We start from the raw sequence: 21,406 nt of genomic DNA on the forward strand, positions 1-21,406 counted from the left end.
AGAACTTGCTAGAGAATGGGGACCTATGGAACCATGTCACCTCATCTAGTAGCATGTCACACCAAGAGAGTAATACATTCTTTAAATGCTGATGATATATCAACCCATTACACGTAACTCTCCCAATGACATTGCAAGAAAGAAAATGATACTGAAAAGTGTACTGATGGTAGAAAGTAGAAAATACAAATGGAAAGAATAATATGATTTTTTTCCCAAATAAAGTGTACGTACATCAATAAATGTATGGTAAGCCCTTTATTGCCTGAAAAATAAGCACAGGCTTGAAGTATATTTAAGCTATTTTGTCATGTACTTTTCAAAGAATGGTAATATGCCCTAAATCTACTGTGATTAGTTACAGTAATGGAATAATATCAAATTAAAACTAATCAAATATGTAATTTTACATGTCCTGCATTGCAGTTAGCTAAAATTGAATGTAATTAACTTTGTTCTGAATTAAGTATGAGGACATCTGGCTCTATATTTAAATGATGATGATAAAAGATATGGAAAATCTACTGAGTGTTCCTAATGTTGAATAGAAATGCTAATATTATATGGAAGTTAGATGAATGCACTTGGTGTTTTCAATTTTGAATTTTGGAGACCTGAGTACAAGAAAGGCCATTATTTTCTAGTATATACACTGCATTGTTATTTCATAGCTTTATTGGCTTTTAAAATATGCTTCATTAAAAATGATTTATATATGTTAATTTACACAGTTCTTTGAGCATGTATTTTAAGTAACTCGTGTTTCTTTTCTATCTCTCATTACTGACTTAAATAAGCATAAAGCAGTTGGCAGAAAGATGGTCTTATTTATTTTCAAACTTAATTCTTTAATGTGTAAGATGGAATCAGTTAATTTGGGGGCAAAATATGATTCATTACAACTATTTGGTTTTTGAAAGTGTTCAAAATGTCACTATCTCGGATTTTACCTTATTTCAATACATACACACTTTTAAAGGGTAAAGTGCTCAATTAAGCATGTACAATGTTTCTTTGTCTGATACTGTTCCTTTATGGTTAGCACTGTATCTGCCCTGTATAATACAAGAAAGAAATGGTTAACTGCTCACAGGCATGAAGATACTGTCCTGTGCTTAGAAGCTTTATGTTTCTAGCTTTTATGTTTAGGTCTATGATGCCCACTCAAATTAATTTTTGTGTGTGGAGTGAGGTGTAGGGATGGAACTTCATTTTTTTTATGTGAATATCCTGCATCATTTGCCAAAACAACCTTCCTTTCCCCATTCAGCTGACACTTTGATTAAACACTGCATGTGTGCTCAGTTACTCAGTTGTGTCCGACTCTTTTGTGACCCCATGGACTGGAGCCTGCCAGGCTCCTCTGTCCGTGGACTTTTCCAGGCAAGAATACTGCAGTAGGTTGCCATACCCTTCTCCAGGGGATCTTCCCAACCCAGGGATCAAACCTGTGTCTCCTGCGTTGGCAGGCAGATACTTTACCACTGCATCACGTGGGAAGCTCATTAATCAGTTATATAGTATTATATGTGGGTCTATTTCTGAACTCCATTTTTCGATACTTAAGCCAATACCCACTGTATTCACTACTGCAGCCTTTTAGTAGGTCTTGAAATCAGATATGTAAATCCTCAAGATTTTTGAGATTCTTCTGTTCTAGGTTTTTTTTTTTTTGCCATCCATATACATTTTATAATAAACCTGTCTTATTTTTTTTATTCAAAAGGGCTTGCTAAAATTTTGATTGAATTATCTGTAAATTTGGGGACAATGGATTTCTTAACAATAAAATTTCCAATCCTCCAACATGGTATATCTCTCCTTCTAGTAGGTCATCTTAAATATATCCCAGCAATTATCTGTTTCTGTGAGTATAGAAGCCTTGGACATTTGTTAGATTTATTCCTGTTTATTTTATGCTTTATATTACTAATGGTATTTTTATTTCTTTTTTTCAATTCTCTGTTATTAGGATATAGAATTACAATTTACTTTTGTATAATGGTTTTATATACCATTGCCTTATAAAATTCACTTATTACTTCTAATAGAGTCATTTTGCGTATAGATTTCCAATGGTTTTGGACATAACAAGATCTGCTAAGCATGAGAACGTTGTCTCTTTTCTTTTGTTTCTTATCTCTTTAGCTTGAATTATGGCACTAACACTTCCAATATAAGGTTAAACAGAAATGGTGAGAATGAATATCCTTGGCTTATTCCCAATCTTAAGGGGAAAAGCTTCCAATATTTTATCATTAAGTATGAGGTTAACTGTGGTTTTTCACAAGCACACATTTTTCCCTTTATTCCTATCATGGTGAGAGTTGTTATCATGAATGTGTATGGAGTTTTATCAAGTGTTTTTCTGTATCTACTGAAATGATTACATAATTTTCCCCTTTATTATGTTAATATGGCAAATTATACTGACTTTTTAAGTGTGTAATACAAGTACTTAAACCTATAAAATTCCCTACATTTCCCTCCCTCTTGAACTACATCCCTGAATTTTGATATGTCACATTTCATTTTCATTCAATTTTAAATAATTATAATTACTGTTGTGATTTCCTCTTTGTCCCACGTGTTGTTTACATGTATATCATTTAATATCCAAATATTTAGGGATTATCTATTTCTAGCATAATATCTGAAGTAACTCAGTCATGTCCGACTCCTTGTGACCCCACAGACTGTAGCCTACCAGGCTCTTCTGTCCATGGGAATTTCCAGGCAAGAGTACTGGAGTGGGTTGCCAGTTCCTTCTCCAGAGGATCTTCCCGAACCAGGGATCGAACCCAGGTCTCCCACACTGTAGGCAGACGGTTTACCATTTGAGCCACCAGGCAGGTGGCCAGGGGCAGTGGCTGAAAGGAGCTACCCCACGTCCAAGCAGCGGTGGCTGCGTGGGCACAGGAGGGCCGAGAGAGGAGCTACTCCACGTTCAAGGTCAGGAGGGGCAGCCATGAGGAGATACTCCTCATCCAAGGTAAGGAGCAGCGGCTGCACTTGGCTGGAGCAGCCGTGAAGAGATACCCATGTCCAAGGTAAGAGAAACCCAAGTAAGACGGTAGGTGTTGCGAGAGGGCATCAGAGGGCAGACACACTGAAACCATAATCACAGAAAACTAGCCAATCTGATCACAGGACCACAGTCTTGTCTCACTCAATGAAACGAAGCCATGCCATGTGGGGCCACCCAAGACGGAAGGGTCATGGTGAGGAGGTCTGACAGAATGTGGTCCATTGGAGAAGGGAATGGCAAACCACTTCAGTATTCTTGCCTTGAGAACTCCATGGACAGTATGAAAAGGCAAAATGATAGGATACTGAAAGAGGAACTCCCCAGGTCGGCAGGTGCCCATATGCTAATGGAGATCAGTGGAGAAATAACTCCAGAAAGAATGAAGGGATGGAGCCAAAGCAAAAACAATACCCAGTTGTGGAGGTGACTGGTGATAGAAGCAAGGTCCAATGCTGTGAAGAGCAATATTACATAGGAACCTGGAATGTTAGGTCCATGAATCAAGGCAAATTGGAAGTGGTCAAACAGGAGATGGCAAGAGTGAACGTTGACATTCTAGGAATCAGTGAACTAAAATGGAATGGAATGGGTGAATTTAACTCAGATGACCATTATATCTACTACTGTGGGCAGGAATCCCTTAGAAGAAATGGAGTAGCCATCACGGTCAACAAAAGAGTCCGAAATGCAGTACTTGGATGCAATTTCAAAAATGACAGAATGATCTCTGTTTGTTTCCAAGGCAAACCATTCAGTATCATGGTAATCCAAGCCTATGCCCCAACCAGTAACACTGAAGAAGCTGAAGTTGAATGGTGCTATGAAGATCTACAAGACCTTTTAGAACTAACACCCCAAAAAGATATCCTTTTCATTATAGGGGACTGGAATGCAAAAGTAGGAAGTCAAGAAACACCTGGAGTAACAGGCAAATTTGGCCTTGGTGTACGGAATGAAGCAGGGCAAAGGCTAACAGAGTTTTGCCAAGAGAACGCACTGGTCATAGCAAACACCCTCTTCCAACAACACAAGAGACGATTCTGCACATGAACATCACCAGATGTTCAACACCGAAATCTGATTATATTCTTTGCAGCCAAATATGGAGAAGCTCTATACAGTCAGCAAAAACAAGACCGGGAGCTGACCGTGGCTCAGATCATGAACTCCTTATTGCCAAATTCATACTTAAATTGAAGAAAGTAGGGAAAACCACTAGACCATTCAGGTATGACCTAAATCAAATCCCTTATGACTATACAGTGGAAGTGAGAAATAGATTTAAGGGACTAGATCTGATAGAGTGCCTGATGAACTATGGACGGTGGTTCATGACATTGTACAGGAGACAGGGATCAAGACCATCCCCATGGAAAAGAAATGCAAAAATGCAAAATGGTTGTCTGAGGAGGCCTTACAAATAGCTGTGAAAAGAAAAGAGGCAAAAAGCAAAGGAGAAAAGGAAAGATATTCCCATTTGAATGCAGAGTTCCAAAGAATAGCCAGAAGAGATAAGAAAGCCTTCCTCAGTGATCAATGCAAAGAAATAGAGGAAAATAACAGAATGGGAAAGACTAGAGATCTCTTCAAGAAAATTAGAGATACCAAGGGAACATTTCATGCAAAGATGGGCTCAATAAAGGACAGAAATGGTATGGACCTAACAGAAGCAGAAGATATTAAGAAGAGGTGGGAAGAATACACAGAAGAACTGTACAAAAAAGATCTTCACGACCCAGATAATCACAATGGTGTGACCACTCACCTAGAGCCAGACATCCTGAAATGTGAAGTCAGGTGGGCCTTAGAAAGCATCACTATGAACAAAGCTAGTGGATGTGATGGAATTCCAGTTGAGCTATTTCAAATCCTGAAAGATGACGCTGTGAAAGTGCTGCACTCAATATGCCAGCAAATTTGGAAAGCTCAGCAGTGGCCACAGGACTGGAAAAGGTCAGTTTTCATTACAATTCCTAAGAAAGGCAATGCCAAAGAATGCTCAAACTACCACACAATTGCACTCATCTCACACGCTAGTAAAGTAATGCTCAAAATTCTCCAAGCCAGGCTTCAGCAATACGTAAACCGTGAACTTCCAGATGCTCAAGCTGGTTTTAGAAAAGGCAGAGGAACCAGAGATCAAATTGACAACATCCGCTGGATCACTGAAAAAGCAAGAGAGTTCCAGAAATATATCTATTTCTGCTTTATTGACTATACCAAAGCCGTTGACTGTGTGGATCACAATAAACTGTGGAAAATTCTGAAAGAGATGGGAATACCAGACCACCTGACCCACCTCTTCAGAATCCTATATGCAGGTCAGGAAGCAACAGTTAGAACTGGATATGGAACAACAGACTGGCTCCAAATAGGAAAAGGAGGACGTCAAGGCTGTATAATGTCACCCTGCTTATTTAACTTATATGCAGAGTACATCATGAGAAACTCTGGCCTGGAGGAAGCACAAGCTGGAAACAAGATTGCCGGGAGAAATATCAATAACCTCAGAAATGCAGATGACACCACCCTTATGGCAGAAAGTGAAGAAGAACTAAAGAGCCTCTTGATGAAAATGAAAGAGGAGAGTGAAAAAGTTGGCTTAAAGCTCAACATTCAGAAAACTAAAATCATGGCATCTGGTCCCATCGCTTCATGGGAAATAGATAGGGAAACAGTGGAAACAGTGTCAGACTTTATTTTGGGGGGCTCCAAAATCACTGAAGATGGTGATTGCAGCCATGAAATTAAAGGACACTTCCTCTTTGGAAGGAAAGTTGTGAACAACCTAGATAGCATATTAAAAAGCAGAGACATTACTTTGCCAAAAAAGGTCCATCTAGTCAAGGCTATGGCTTTTCCAGTGGTCATGTATGGATGTGAGAGTTGGACTGTGAAGAAAGCTGAGCGCCAAAAAAGTGATGCTTTTGAACTGTGGTGTTGGAGAAGACTCTTGAGAGTCCCTTGGACTGCAAGGAGATCCAACCAGTCCATCCTAAAGGAGATCAGTCCTGGGTGTTCATTGGAAGGACTGATCCTGAAGCTGAAACTCCAATACTTTGGCCACCTCATGCGAAGAGCTGATTCATTGGAAAAGACCCTGATGCTGGTAGGGATTGGGGGCAGGAGGAGAAGGGTATGACAGAGGATGAGATGGCTGGATGGCATCACCGACTAGATGGGCATGAGTTTGAGTAAGCTCCGGGAGTCATTGATGGACAGGGAGGCCTGGTGTGCTGAGATTCATGGGGTCGCAAAGAGTCGGACACGACTGAGCGACTGAACTGAACTGAGCATAATATCTTTTGAGACTGTATAATTCTGATATTCTGAAATTTATTGAGATTTCTTTTGTTATCCAATGTATGACCTATCTTGGTGAATATTCCACGTATACTTAAAAATAATGGTATATTCTGCAGTTGTTGGGTATAGATTTTGAATAAATGCCAATTAGGTCCGGTTGTTGGTCTAGCAACTTCTTCTGATTACTAATTATATATATAATTCAGCAATTCAATAATAATCAAAAAACCTTTGAAAGGTAGCCCAGATTTAGATAACCAAAAACAAACAAAAAAACAAGAAGAGATTCCATTTTGGGGATTCCCATGTGACCCAATATTTATAGTGAATCCTATCACATTTAGGTCTTGTTTCATGCCATAAATGAAATTTGGAATCAAATAAGTCACTCCTGGCCTGTTAGATTCACTTAAACACAAGATAATATCACCTAGAATTCAAATACAAGTCCAAAACTAGGAATTCAACGAAATATGTACATATAATAAAAATCTTGTTCACAAACAAGTCTGGGTTTTTTGTGCTGCCTTTGTATAAATAGCTCAGTATCAGGTGAAAAATTTATAAGAATATTGGTTTGTATACAGAAATTTCAAGTGCTAATGTTTGTTAACCAATGGTTTTTAACCATTAACTAATGGTTAATAGAAAGGAATATTCTCATTGCTTCATAGTATCTTCACACATTAAGTCAGGCACAGAACAGAGTGTGTTTGTGTGTGTGTGTGTGTGTGTGTGTCCATGAATACACAACTGCAGTAGAAACATACCATAAGGAAAGAACATGCTCTTAGAACTGAGTAAAAACACACTGGTAAAGCATTCTTGGATAGTAAGGCTGAATCCTTAAAAGTATATCATCAATATTTAGTTCTGAAGGATCTCTTACAAGGCAGCACTATATATGAACCTTCCTTTCAAACCTATCACTTTTGTAGGGAAAAGTTCAACATGTTTAAAACATCTCTATTCATTAATTTAAAACTATTAAAAGAAAAAATTATTAATAAGTCAACTTGCAGCTTATTTCAAAGTGCAGAGAGGTTCTTATCCTATGCCAATTACACTTGGAGCTGTAACATTTTTAGGCTTTAAACAAATGGCATACAATCCAGTTCATATTATACCTGTACCTTTGGCATTCCGAAACCTATAGTCACCAATTAAAATCTGCAAACTGTTCCCTGGAATCAGACCTTCTTTTCTTCTGTTTAGATTTTTCACCAACCTAAATAATAAGTGAATTAGTAGCCAATAATGGTAGTAGAAGGTAATAAAATTAATATATACAATGCACTGAAGCTCAAATTTTCACAAAACTATTGCATGTATTCAAAAGAACTTCATGACACTATGCTTGAGTCCTTTGAGTAATCTACAAAGGACTTAGATCACAAAAAAGGCTATTACATTATTGATCCATCATTAATTCACTCTCATGTGTACACTCTTCCACCTTTAGGGTCAGAGTACACAGTCAATATAGCATTTCAGTTAAAGTTATTGATACAATGAAGGCAGAATTATTTTATATAAAATTTCCAAAAGCTTTATGGAAGTTTCATTCAGTCCTCTCCCAAACAATATTTCCTTCCTGCTTTGGGTTCTCTGTAGTTAAACAGTATGTTTGGCAGAAGCATCTTTGCAATCAATGCTGTATAAAGTCAGATGCATGAGGACAGAATGTTAAGACTAAAAAGTCAGTATTTGAACTAATAAAGCAAAGTGCAGCTATGCTGTAGAATAGTGAACATGGTCCCTGGCACATAGTGGGCATTTAAACATGTGATGAATTAATGAATGACTTGACCTAATGCAATGTGATTTGTAGCTGTTACAAAGCCCAATATATCAGCTGAAACATCTGAGTCAAAGGTAAACCACAAAAGAGCATGCAGACTCAAAGCATTTCATTCTTTCAAAGCATTCTTCACTCACCAAAGGTTAACATTCCTTTCAGTGAGCTATATAGGCATGGCTGAAGCAATGAAATTGAAACACTGATAAGAAATGTGATATTTCTGCTTCTTGAGACTGTATAACAAAGATACAAGTAAAGCAGAACATCTGATTAGATATTTATGTGCCCCAGGGAGAGGTTAACATAGCCGTGGAGAATGCACCTACCATCGACCCTCAGCATCCTCATGGAGAAGCTGAATGACATCTCCATTTCTAATCAGGAGGTCTTCTGAGCCTCTCTTCCTGCAATCTGCTAGGGCTTTATATTTGCCTGGAGACTGTAAGGTTGTTTTGAAAAATGACATTACAAATTTGAATGCAAAACTACTTGCATAACTGCATGATCTGTGACATAAAGACTTTGCTCTTTTCCTCAATGGCAAATGTGGTTAGCTGCAGCAGCTTTGTAAGAACAAACATTGAGCAGTTTGTGATGGCAAAAAAAAAAGCAGAACATGTGTTTATTTAACCTGAAGAATTCATTTTTATTTGTGAGAAGAGAATTACAGTGTGAACGACACAGAAAATAACAGAGCCCAACTGATTTAAGTTACATGAATAATAAACATAAATCCAGAAAAAAGCATGAAAATAATATTTAAATACTGTTATTTGTAAATTACTTTCATAAAAAAAATTATCTTGGCATATAAAAAAGGCAATGGTCCTGAACAAAGATTTATAAATGTCCCCAAAAGGATTTCTGTGCTTCATATCATTCTGCACAGGTAAAAATCATGGGCACAAAAGCTTAGTCCAATAAAAGCATATTAAACCATAATGCTGTGCTTTACTTGGCCTTAATCATTTTGCAGCTAGAATTTTAACTTGATTCATTTATAAGCTAAATAATCCAAGGCACACAGATTGCATTTGGTTACAAGATAGACAGAGAAGAAATAATAACTGAGTCCAAATGTATTCTGAGATGCGAGTTTTTCCAGCACAGTATCTTAGACATTGGATATATGATTTTATAGAAAAAGAGTACTATAATTAAAAGTGCTTTTTTTAATATGAAAGGAAAGTTGTGCGGATTCAAGTCAATGTATGGCAAAACCAATACAATATTGTAAAGTAAAATAAATTAATTAATTAAAAAAACAAGCAAAAAACAAAACAAAAAAAGAACAAAATGATAAAAAAAAGGAAAGTTGTCTATATATGAAAGAAACCACTCACAATACTGTAATTATCCTCCAATTAAATATAAAATACAATTTAAAAGGTTAAAAAAAAAAAAGGAAAGAAAGAATTATGTGGTATCGAGCCTTTGCACATCCAAAAGAATTAACCTGAAAAAATTATCCACATCACTTAGGCTGAACATCTTTTGAGCAGTATTTTTATCAAATGGGCCAAGGAGCAGGCAGGAAAGAGCTATTTGCCATTCAAGAGAGTAGCTTCATTAAAACTGGACAGCCATCTCCGACTCAGGCTTCTCCAAGGGAAGCAGCACCCATATTTCTTGGTTTTGACTTGATAAAGTGAGGCTAAAAGATAGCTCATTCCAACTCGCTTTGCTGTTTAGTTTGGGGGTTATTTTATTGGGGGGTGTGGAATGCACCATATTATCTTTGTATCTATTTTCCTCAGTAGCACAAGTCAGGGAATTCATGGGAGAAAGGAGAAGAACTAGTAGGTTTTTCTCCATTCCCGCCCCCTAAGATGAAAGCATTCTTCAGTTTTGCATATTTGCTTTATTTTCTGACACGATAGCTGGAAAAATGCTTAGTGAAAGCTTTCTCAGTTGTTGACCATCCCTTCGTAGAGCATCATTCACAGCAAACACTGAAACCCCACCCAGCTTCCCCTGACTTGTTGCTCCCATCTGAACAATGACCCCTCCTGTCCGCAGATAATGTCACTTCAGGAAATGAAAGTTCTTTTCAGTGATTCTCAAGGTTGGGGGTTCCCAGGGCCTGCAAGAGTCAAAGTTCTATTTGACTTTTTCATTTTCATCCTCTCACAAGTCTACTGAGGCATTTTCAAGAGGTCACCAAATGTGTGATAGCACAACAGACTGAATGCAAATGCCAGTATGAGAATCCAGCTGTCTTTTCTGAAGTCAGATGTTAAATAGATTTGCAAATTTGTTTTGTTTTGGTTGCACCATGCAGCTTGAGGGACCTTAGTTCCCTAACCAAAGATTAAACCCGTGCTGCTGAAGTGGAAGTGCAAAGTCCTAGCCCCTGGACCATCAGGTAAGTCCTTTATTTCTTAATTTTTTTTTGTTGCAAAAATATTTCACATGCCACCCTTCTCACTACACTTTTTTTGTTTGAAAAATGCAAATTCACTAAAAAGTTTGAGCACTACCGGTCTAGACAACGAACTCTGGACAAATCTCTTACCAGCTCTGGGCCTTGGTCTCCTCCTCTGTCAGTTGGAGGGAATAAAGCCTGCCCTTTTTCTCACTAAGACTATGAATATTCAGTGTGAAATTATTTTGTCAACTGTAAACGACCATACAAATATGAATTATGGTAATGGTATTATTGATGGAAAAAATATTCTGTTGCTTTTTTAAAGAAAGCAATTCAGCATCAATGCTATGGAGATTTGAGATCAGACCTGCCCAACTGAATGTATTCCTTTGAAAAGCACCAAGGAACAGTCCACTACAAAAACATCATTCCCACCCTCCACACTGGTGACTTCAGAAAACTGGAGATTTATTCTAAATAGTCCTAACTCCCTGGGATAACCCACTAGGAACCTAATAACACCAAAAACTAGTTCTTCTAGAAAACATTTACTTTTACCCTAAAGCAGCCTTTATTTATAAAACATTTACTTTTACCCTAAAGCAGCCTTTATTTTTATGGGGTGTTCCCTTGCTCTAATATTCTAAGATTCATAGTATTAGCATGTTTTTTTTTGACAGCCTACTAAAATATATTTCCCAGGTGAAATTAAATAGTTTTTAAATGTGTCATATTTATTTCCTATATCTAATCTGGAATCTATTCTAAGTATACCTGAACTTCCTGTTGTGCTCTGATTTTATCTGACATGCCCAGATTGAAAATAAAATAAAACTGAAGATAAAATTGGTCATGATATGACTTGGAATGATTGACTATCTCATTAACTTCAGTAGGGGCTCAAGGTATGGCTCAAACAAGTTCTTACAGAGCAAAGTGCTTACTGAATGTTCATGGTAAGACTTATTTCAAGTCTTGGAACACCTCTAATAACCTTGGAACACCTCTGATAACCTCAAGGATACTGACAAAAGACCGCCCCTATGTGCCTAATCTATTTCATCAATAAAACTGCTTGAAGAGTTTTTATTTATTTATCTTAATATGTCATTACTAACCATTAGAGGTCTTTCTTCTTCATGGCCATCATAAGAGGAATAGAAATAGTTACTGGGCCATTGCTCAGGCTCATCAGAGACTTTTGCAGGTGACGATATCTCAGTCCAAACTGTAAGAAAATCATGCAGGGTGGCAGTTACTGGTACACCACAAGGAGAGAAGTAAAACGAACTGTAATTATCAAGGCTATACACTTCAATAGTCCAAGAATAATATCTTTTGTAATAAAACCTCCAATTGGGTTATATTAGTTTAGAATTTCTGATATTTCAGAAAGGGCCTGGAATATCTACACTTCTTTAACTTTTTAGGATGGTTTCATGTTGGGGTTGGTGCAAGTTATTATACTCCTTATTACAGAAAAGTCATCTCTTTCAAAAATTCTTTCTATAGCACTCTTCCTGGTCCCACTTAAATAACACTTATAACATTCTACCTGGTAATATGGTTATTTTGGACTTATCTCTTTTATTATGCAAGGACCATGTGTTACACACTGTGTGTCTCATAAGAACCTGCCTGTAAGAGATGCTTAATTAATAAAATAATCAATAGCATGCATTGAACTGATATGAATGAAGCACTTGGAAGGGGCGAAGAAGTAACAGAATGTCATCTTGGCCACACTAAACTGTGAATGTAACCTTGAACAAGCCATGTCAACTTTCTCTGACTTGGTTTCCTCATCTGTCAAATGAAAACAGTGATACTAGGCTCTCCTGACGGCTCAGGGGGCCACAGTATAGATGACCTGAGGGAAGTGACCTGTAAATGGAGAACTGAAGCTGAGCAAGGTTGTTGTTCCTGTTTCTCCTCAGCTAGTAGAGAAGTCTTGCAGATTGAGGACGATCATGTTTAAGTAATGAGAATCAGGCACTCCGTTAGCCATTTCTTCAGAGAAGTCTATTCTGTTGATCCCGGAGTTGTTAATGTGACCCTCTTGGATGCCTCTGAAGCACCATTTACTTCTCTGTTATCACACTATCAAGTTGGATTTTCATTGCTTGTTGCATTATCTTTCTACAGTCCTAGCTTTATGGGATGGCAGCTGAGTGTATCTCAATTAGACTGTATGCCCAGAGTACTGTAAGATTCCTGGCAATTAGGCTGTTATGTTCATTGAAGTAAACAAATTGTTTTAAATCCCTTTAAATGACCAAATTTGCAAAAGAAAAGAAAATATTCCAGTTGTAAATAACTCTTCTCTATTTATTAAATCTATAGTGAGTCACGAGTGCCTCCCTTGATGCAGTGTATGTGTTCTATTCACCTCTGTATTCTGTGTAGGAGGGGCTTTCAAACTTAAGCAGGTGCCAGAAAGAATCACATAGAGAAGTTGTGACATCACAGCTGGCTGGGCTCACTCCTAGAGTTTCTGATTCAGAAGGTCCAGGATGGAGCCAAAGTGCCTGCCTTCCTGATAAGTTCCCAGGTGATGCTGATGCTACTGGTCCACAGACCACAAACAGACCACTCTGCTCAGCAGTGCCCACCAGAGAATCTTGCATATATATACAAGACAGAAGAGCTTTCTAAAAATGGGTTAACTCTGTTTTCTTCAGTACAAAGGGAATAGATGGAAAGATTTCTCAAAATAACAATGAGAGAAAACAATTTGCACAACCATGAATCCTCCCTTCGGATAACCATTACACATACCTGTATTTGCTTCTGCCTGAACTGATGTGATGGGCTCACCGACCTCCACCATAGCGCTGATATGTTCCAACTCAGGTTCCTCAGTGCCTATAAAAGCTCTCTGTTGCCCTCTGAAATAGTAAATATGTAAAAACAGTGAGCTTTCTTACAGTCTAAGAGTAATAAGAAATTTAAAATGGTATTTCTTCCACTGATACCCTGTGTTAATAACATAATCTAGGGGCTTCCCTAGTGGCTCAGTGGTCAACAATCCATCTGCCAATGCAGGAGACTTGGGTTTGATCCCTGGTCTGGGAAGATCCCACATGCCTCAGACCAACTAAGCCTGTGCACCACAACTACTGAACTTGTTGTGCTTTACAGCCTGGGAGTCCCAACTACCGAGCCCGCGTGCTGTAACTACTGAAGTCCGCACGCCCTAGAGCCCATGCTCCACAACAAGAGAAGCCACCACAATGAGAAACCTGTGCACCATAACTAGAGAGTAGCCCTTGCTCACTGCAACTAGAGAAAAGCCTGCATAGCAACAAAGACCCAGCAGAGTCAAAAATAAATAAATTGCAAAAAAAAATAAAAAGAATATAATCTAAGAATCCATTCAAGCAGAGCTGACTTTCCCCTGTATTTAAGTCTGTGTGATAATAGCTCATAATATACAGAAGCTTAAATCCTAGGATCCAAGCCAGAGTGGAAAAATATGATTCCCTTCTGAACCCAAGGCAGGTATATTATATAAAATTCCTGTTGTATATTATATTGTATATCCAAAATTTGCTAGGAGGTAAATCCTAAATGTTCTCACTACAGACACAGGAAAGGACAACTATGTAAGGTGATGGATAAGTTAATCAGTTTGACTGTGGTGATATATACATATATACATACACACATATATATATAAATAAAATCATAGGCTTCCCAGGTGGCACTAGTGGAAAAGAATCCACCTGCCAAAGGGGAAGACCCAGGAGACACAGGTTTAATCCATGGGCTGGGAAGATGCCCTGGAGGAGGAAATGGCAACCCACTCCAGTATTCTTGCCTAGAGAATTCAATGGACAGAGAAGCCTGGTGGGTTATAGTCCATGGGGTTGCAAAGAGTTGAACACAACTGAGCATGCATGCAATCAACACAATATCAAATCATCAAACTGTACTCTTTAAATGTATACAATTTTAATTGTCAACTATAACTCCATAAATTGGAAAAATATAAAGAACAACAAAAAAATCACTATCGTTCTATGAACTTTTAACTTTAATGAATTAGGTATATACATATACATACATTATATGTATATATACTTATATATATATACATATATATACTTATATAAGGTATATATGAATGATGATTAAAACCTTCATCTGATTAATACTGTTGAGGTGAATCAGCTACTATAGAGTCGGTACTGTCTGAAATCTAAAGACTTCCAGAATATATGACAAAATATTGAGTACTGTGACCCCTGCAAAATAAAGACTTCCACTGTGATTTTTTTTTTATAGCTGGATATTTATTTATTTATTTATTTATTTATTTTATTAGTTGGAGGCTAATAACTTCACAACATTTCAGTGGGTTTTGTCATACATTGATATGAATCAGCCACACATTTACACGTATTCCCCATCCCGATCCCCCCTCCCACCTCCCTCTCCACCCGATTCCTCTGGGTCTTCCCAGTGCACCAGGCCCGAGCACTTGTCTCATGCGTCCCACCTGGGCTGGTGATCTGTTTCACCATAGATAATATACATGCTGTTCTTTCAAAACATCCCACCCTCACCTTCTCCCACAGAGTTCAAAAATCTGTTCTGTATTTCTGTGTCTCTTTTTCTGTTTTGCATATAGGGTTATCGTTACCATCTTTCTAAATTCCATATATATGTGTTAGTATGCTGTAATGTTCTTTATCTTTCTGGCTTACTTCACTCTGTATAAGGGGCTCCAGTTTCATCCTCTCATTAGGACTGATTCAAATGAATTCTTTTTAACGGCTGAGTAATATTCCATGGTGTATATGTAACTGGTCAACCACTTGTAAAAGAATGAAACTAGAACACTTTCTAACACCATACACAAAAATAAAGTCAAAATGGATTAAAGATCTAAATGTAAGACCAGAAACTATAAAACTCCTAGAGGAGAACATAGGCAAAACACTCTCTGACATAAATCACAGCAAGATCCTCTATGACCCACCCCCCAGAATATTGGAAATAAAAGCAAAACTAAACAAATGGGACCTAATGAAACTTAAAAGCTTTTGCACTACAAAGGAAACTATAAGTAAGGTGAAAAGACAGCCCTCAGATTGGGAGAAAATAATAGCAAATGAAGAAACAGACAAAGGATTAATCTCAAAAATATACAAGCAACTCTTGAAGCTCAATTCCAGAAAAATAAATGACCCAATCAAAAAATGGGCCAAAGATCCACTGTGATTTTAAAGTGGTTCTTCTAAATGCAAATCAAAAACACAATGAGGTACCATCTCACACCAGTCAGAATGGCTGCTATCCAAAAATCTACAAACAATCAATGCTGGAGAGGGTGTGGAGAATAAGGGAACCCTCTTACACTGTTGGTGGGAATGCAAACTAGTACAGCCACTATGGAGAACAGTGTGGAGATTTCTTTAAAAACTGGAAATAGAACTGCCATATGACCCAGCAATCCCACTCCTGGGCATACACACCAAGGAAACCAGAATTGAAAGAGACATGTGCACCCCAATGTTCATCGCAGCACTGTTTACAATAGCCAGGACATGGAAGCAACCTAGATGTCCATCAGCAGACGAATGGATAAGGAAGCTGTGGTACATATACACCATGGAATATCACTCAGCCGTTAAAAAGAATACATTTGAATCAGTTCTAATGAGGTGGATGAAACTGGAGCCTATTATACAGAGCAAACTAAGCCAGAAAGAAAAACACCAATATAGTATACTAATGCATATATATGGAATATAGAAAGGTGGTAATGATAACCCTATATGCAAGACAGCAAAAGAGACACAGATGTACAGAACAGTCTTTTGGACTCTGTGGGAGAAGGCAAGGGTGGGGTGATTTGCAAGAATAGCATTGAAACATGTATATTATCATATGTGAAACAGATCGCCAGTCCAGGTTGGATGCATGAGACAGGGTGCTCGGGGCTGGTGCACTGGGATGACCCTGAGGGATGGGATGGGAGGGAGGTGGGAGGGGGGTTCAGGATGGGGAACACACATACACCCATGGCTGATTCATGTCAATGTATGGCAAAAACCACTACAATACCGTAAAGTAATTAGCCTCCAATTAAAATAAATAAATTTAAAAAAATTAAATGGTTCTCCTAAAGCCTAGATAAATCAACATACTTTGCATCTGATTTAGCTACCTGTGAAAGATGATGTGCAACAAGGAGAAAAAGAGCATTTTAAAAAATTTTCTAACTGAAGTATAGTTGATTTACAATGTTGTGTTACCTTCTTCTGTACAGCATAGTGAATCAGACATATATATACAAATATTCACTCTTTTTTAGACTCTTTTCCCATATAGGTTATTGCTTACTACTGAATAGAGTTCCCTGTGCTATACAGTAAGTCCTTGTTAGTTATCTATTTTATATATAGTAATGTGTATATGTCAATTCCAATCTCCCAATTTATCCTTCGTTTCTTCCCTCCCCCCCCACCCCCGGTAAACACAGGATTGTTTTACACATCTCTAACTCTATTTCCACTTTGTAAATAAGTTCATTTGTACCATTGAAAAAGAGTATTTTTAATAAGTCTTTCAATGATCCCTACATCATGCAGATGCTGCATGGTTAATTTCTGTGCCAAGGCTTTGAAATAAGTGTGGGGATTCTTTCGGCATATAGGCAAATGTTCTATGGAAACTCCAACTTCTAGGATTCCTAGAGGCAGAATACAAGGCCAAATCTCTAAACCAGCAGCACAGCTTTCATTTAGAACTGCTACCTTCCTCAAAGACTTTGTGACTGTGTCCAGGCACAGTCCCCCCTCCCCGCCCCTGCCACCCAGGAGCCATACCTCCTCTAACTACACAGAGAGGCCAAGTCACCAGCATGTGGTCTCTGTCAAGGGACCACAAAGCTGTGGGCCAGTATCAGCTGCCAGTACTTCATCATTCTTACATCCCTCTTTCTCCAATCAAATTGAAGGTGTCCAGAAAATTTTTACAAAGAAATCCATGAGCATAACCACTTTTGCTAGCAGCCTACATGTAACTCCCCCCAGGAGAACAAAGCATTTATAATTTTATTAAAAAATTAGCCCAAACTATTATTTTTTTAACATCAGAGAAACAGTGGGATAACTATTAAGGACTATCAGGCTCCATGTCCAAGGACAGAACTGAGAAAATGATGTGTTTATACAATTTGACAAGATACTGCTAAAAGGGTAGGTAATTTTTGTCTGATAGTTTAATTACATTGTTTCATGTTACACACAGAAAACAGAAGATTGGAAGAGTGATATTTCTTAAAGAAGAATCACTTACTTGCTATTCTGCTGAGAAGAAAGATGATTCTGTTCTGTTAACTGATTATGCTGTTCTCGTTTCTTAACTGTGAAATAAAACAAAGCTTATATAAGCATCATTTGGAAGCCATGCTTCTTACTTCCTTGAGGACCAATAATCTTCACATGTACATACACACACGCCTCAATCCCATTCTAGTTTACTGTCACAGACTTGAAACAGCCAGAGGGAAGGCCAGTCTGAATTGGAATATAGAAAAGGATCAAATCATGCTGTATTTTATTCAAGACATTCAAGTTTATAACTAGCACCCCTCTTAGGCCAACATTACTAGGCACTGATTACTGAGTTCCCACACAGAGTTGCCTCATGGGAAGGACTTAGAATTAACACATTCAGATTGCTTTATCACTGCAAAACTGCTTCCCAGGCATTAGAGCTCATCTTCTACTGCAAAATTCATTTTCTGAAATAATTCAAAGAGCTCCCTGAATCTTGATCTCCTACTAATGAGTTTAATTATAAATAGTAGAAAGTAAATATCAGCTGCATTCCTTGTAAAAATTATCACAAAATCTGAGTCACTGAGCTGTTCTTATACTTCCCATTCTACAGAATGCATGCTTGAATTTACCTGTCAAAAGTTCCTGTTGCTTCAACAAAATATTTCTGATTTCTTTTAACCACATCATCTTCATATCTATATTCGAAGCCTAAAGATTTAAAAAGTGAGGGAGGAGAAGACATGTTTCCTTTTTAAAATGATGCTTTATAATAAAACAAAGGTCATTATTATATTAAACATAATCTATATCCTGAACTATCATATTCTTACCCTAAAATTTTGATTCTTAGACTTCCAAGAAGCAAATAAACAGCCATCAGATTAGATGAAATAATAGTCAAGACTAATTTGAAACTGCCCTTCAATAATAATGCTTAGTGAAAAGTGAAAGTCACTCAGCTGTGTCTGAATCTTTGCAACCCCATGGACTATATAGTCCATGGAATTCTCCAGGCAAGAATACTGGAGTGGGTAGCCATTCCCTTCTCCAGGGGATCTTCCCAACCCAGGTATCGAACCCAGGTCTCCCGCATTGCAGGCAGATTCTTACCAGCTGAGCCATCAGGGAAGCCCAGATGCTTAGAGAAATGTGAAATATAAATCTCACTTATTCTTTTCTGTGTAGGAGGGTTTTTTAAATATATAAACGTTTTCATGTTTAATTTTAGTAAAACAAAACAAGCTCTATTGTTTCTGAAAAGACAATCTATTGCACAGAATTCCCTGGTGGACTATTGGGTTAGGACTCGGTGCTTTCACTGCTAAGGGCCTGGGTTTGATCTCTGGTTCAGAAACTAAGATCCGACATACCACGCTGTAGTGCAGCCAAAAAAAAAAAAAAAAAAACCACAATTGCTTGCATAGTTATCTTCATAACTGATGACAGCATGAAAGCTTCCTTAAATATCTTCCCATTACTTACAAGATAAGTTTGTTAATAGATAAGAAAAATCTTACATCTAAACCAAGCCAAGAGCATATATTTTTATGAATTGTAATCACCTAAGATAGAGTTAAAACAAAGAAAAAACACCAAGCACTGTCAACAGGTAACAAGTCATGATACAAATACTTTTTGAAATGGCTCTTGAAATGTTCTAATTTCTCTCCTCTTCCCTGAAACAGGTTGAACATTATAGCACGTGTGGCCAGGGCTTTAACCACATTCTTTAGAAACAACGACCTGATCTGAACCATTATATCACCTTGTCTCATAATCAGGTCCTCTCTGAATGCTAAGCACAAGAGGAACTCAACACTGTTATCAATCTGTAACTCTAGAAACTTGATGGGGACAGAAAAGCAGCAGCCAAGCTCTTGACTTCCAGCTGTTATTGGTAAGTCTCCTGATGCAGCAGTGAAAACTTAAAGCTATAGAAAGCATCACAGACACATCTTAAGTTAAAGAAAACTTTTGCCAACAGAAGTAACCTAAGTGTGAAAACTTAAAGCCATAGAAAGCATCACAGACTCATCTCAAGTTAAAGAAAACTTTTGCCAACAAAACTAACCTAAGTGTGCATCAAAAGATGAATGGATTTAAAAGGCAATATATATATACACACATACAATGGGATACTACTCAATCATAAAGAGGAATGAAATTTTGCCATTTTCAACAATAGGATGGACTTGGAGGGTATTATATCAAGTGAAATAAGTCAGAGAAAGACAACTATGACTGATATCATGTGTATGATATCACTTGTATGTGGAACCCAAAAAATAAAACAAACTAGTGAATATAACTAAAAAGAAGCAGTCTCACAGATACAGAGAACAAAATAATGGTTACCAGTTGGGAGAGGGAAGTAGAGAGGGGCAATGTGGGGGTGGGGAATTAAGAGGTACAAACTATTAGGTATAAAATAAACTACAAGGATTTATTGAATCACTTGGGGACTATATCCAATATTTTATAATAACTATAAATGGAGAATAATCTTTAAAAATTATGAATCACTATATTGTATACCTATAACATATAATATTGTACACCAACTATACCTAAAAGAATCAAAGAAAATTTGCTAACTGAAAACGTGTTTGACTGTATCACAAAGAATAATCATCAAATAATATTTAGGTGACCTACAGGAAAGGACTGAGAATTTCTGTAATGTAACCAAAATTATTTTTGTTTGCAAATTCAGACTTTTGTATTTTAAGGCAGGTAGAGTTTCTAGAACAATTCTTAAATGACCAACCTGGACAATATAAACTTCTTCCTTTCCAGCATACCAGATTTCAAACTTGCGGTTATCTCCTTTTACATATTCAGTGATTCCAAGTTCATCCATCTACAATATATGTCATGATTTTTATGAGCATTTTATTCTGAAAACAAAATTACATTAAAGCGACTCCCATCATACCCATCATATTCTAAATGAAACAGAATTTCTCATTTGTGCAAAATATACTTTTACATTCAAAGAATATGAAATGATGAATATAATCACAGACCTGAGTATTTATATGTTTTCACTGAACTATGCACTTATAGTACAGACTACATGCTCCATTCCAGTGACTGAAACAAATGTTATAAATTTGAACATCCAAGTAGCCCACCTAAGATTGAATTCTGTTATAAATTAACAGTACACTATAAAAAAAATTGTGTCAAACACAGAAGTAAAAGTAGTTAAATATCAGTGAACAAGTTCACCCAAAACTAATTTAAATGGTTTATTTTTAATAATCATAAGCCAGATAAGTTAATCTCATAAATTATTACTTATGTCTGTAGAAGTCCTACATGTTATAGACATCCAATTTACAGGTCAGGCAGGAACCAATCAGCTACACAAAAATCCCCTCTATTTCTACCCATCTCTCAGGCTCTCTGGAAAACAATCTGTCATGGAAGAGTGATATCTTCTTGTAGCCAGGGAAGCTCTGACATGCAATAGTCCTTCCTTACCATAGTTTTTCTTCTCTTTCACATGATTGTGCAAAGCACAAACTTTTCCATTTTCTTTTATCCTGTGCTGCTAGTAGCTTGGGTAATTCCATTGTGAGCAATTTCACTCCCTTGTACACATT

General features: G+C 37.3%; 1 protein-coding gene across 4 annotated transcripts in view; it reads right to left on the reverse strand.

Annotated features, from left to right (window-relative positions):
* Positions 1-9,676: 9,676 nt before the first annotated feature.
* The window catches only part of MCF2 (MCF.2 cell line derived transforming sequence), a 76,510-nt gene continuing 64,780 nt past the window's right edge, over positions 9,677-21,406 (reverse strand). For 3 of the 4 annotated variants that reach the window (XM_061136061.1, XM_061136060.1, XM_061136062.1), the window contains 6 exons: positions 20,566-20,658; positions 18,428-18,506; positions 17,812-17,878; positions 13,282-13,391; positions 11,622-11,731; positions 9,705-9,737 (listed from right to left, as the gene is read on the reverse strand). In XM_061136061.1, coding sequence (XP_060992044.1) covers positions 9,705-9,737; positions 11,622-11,731; positions 13,282-13,391; positions 17,812-17,878; positions 18,428-18,506; positions 20,566-20,658 — 492 coding nt within the window. Of the gene's footprint in view, positions 9,738-11,621; positions 11,732-13,281; positions 13,392-17,811; positions 17,879-18,427; positions 18,507-20,565; positions 20,659-21,406 lie in introns of all 4 variants that reach the window. The other variant, XM_061136063.1, reaches the window with a different exon arrangement.

The sequence above is a fragment of the Dama dama genome, chromosome X (genome assembly GCF_033118175.1).
Source record: "Dama dama isolate Ldn47 chromosome X, ASM3311817v1, whole genome shotgun sequence".
Classification (NCBI taxonomy): Eukaryota; Metazoa; Chordata; class Mammalia; order Artiodactyla; family Cervidae; genus Dama; species Dama dama.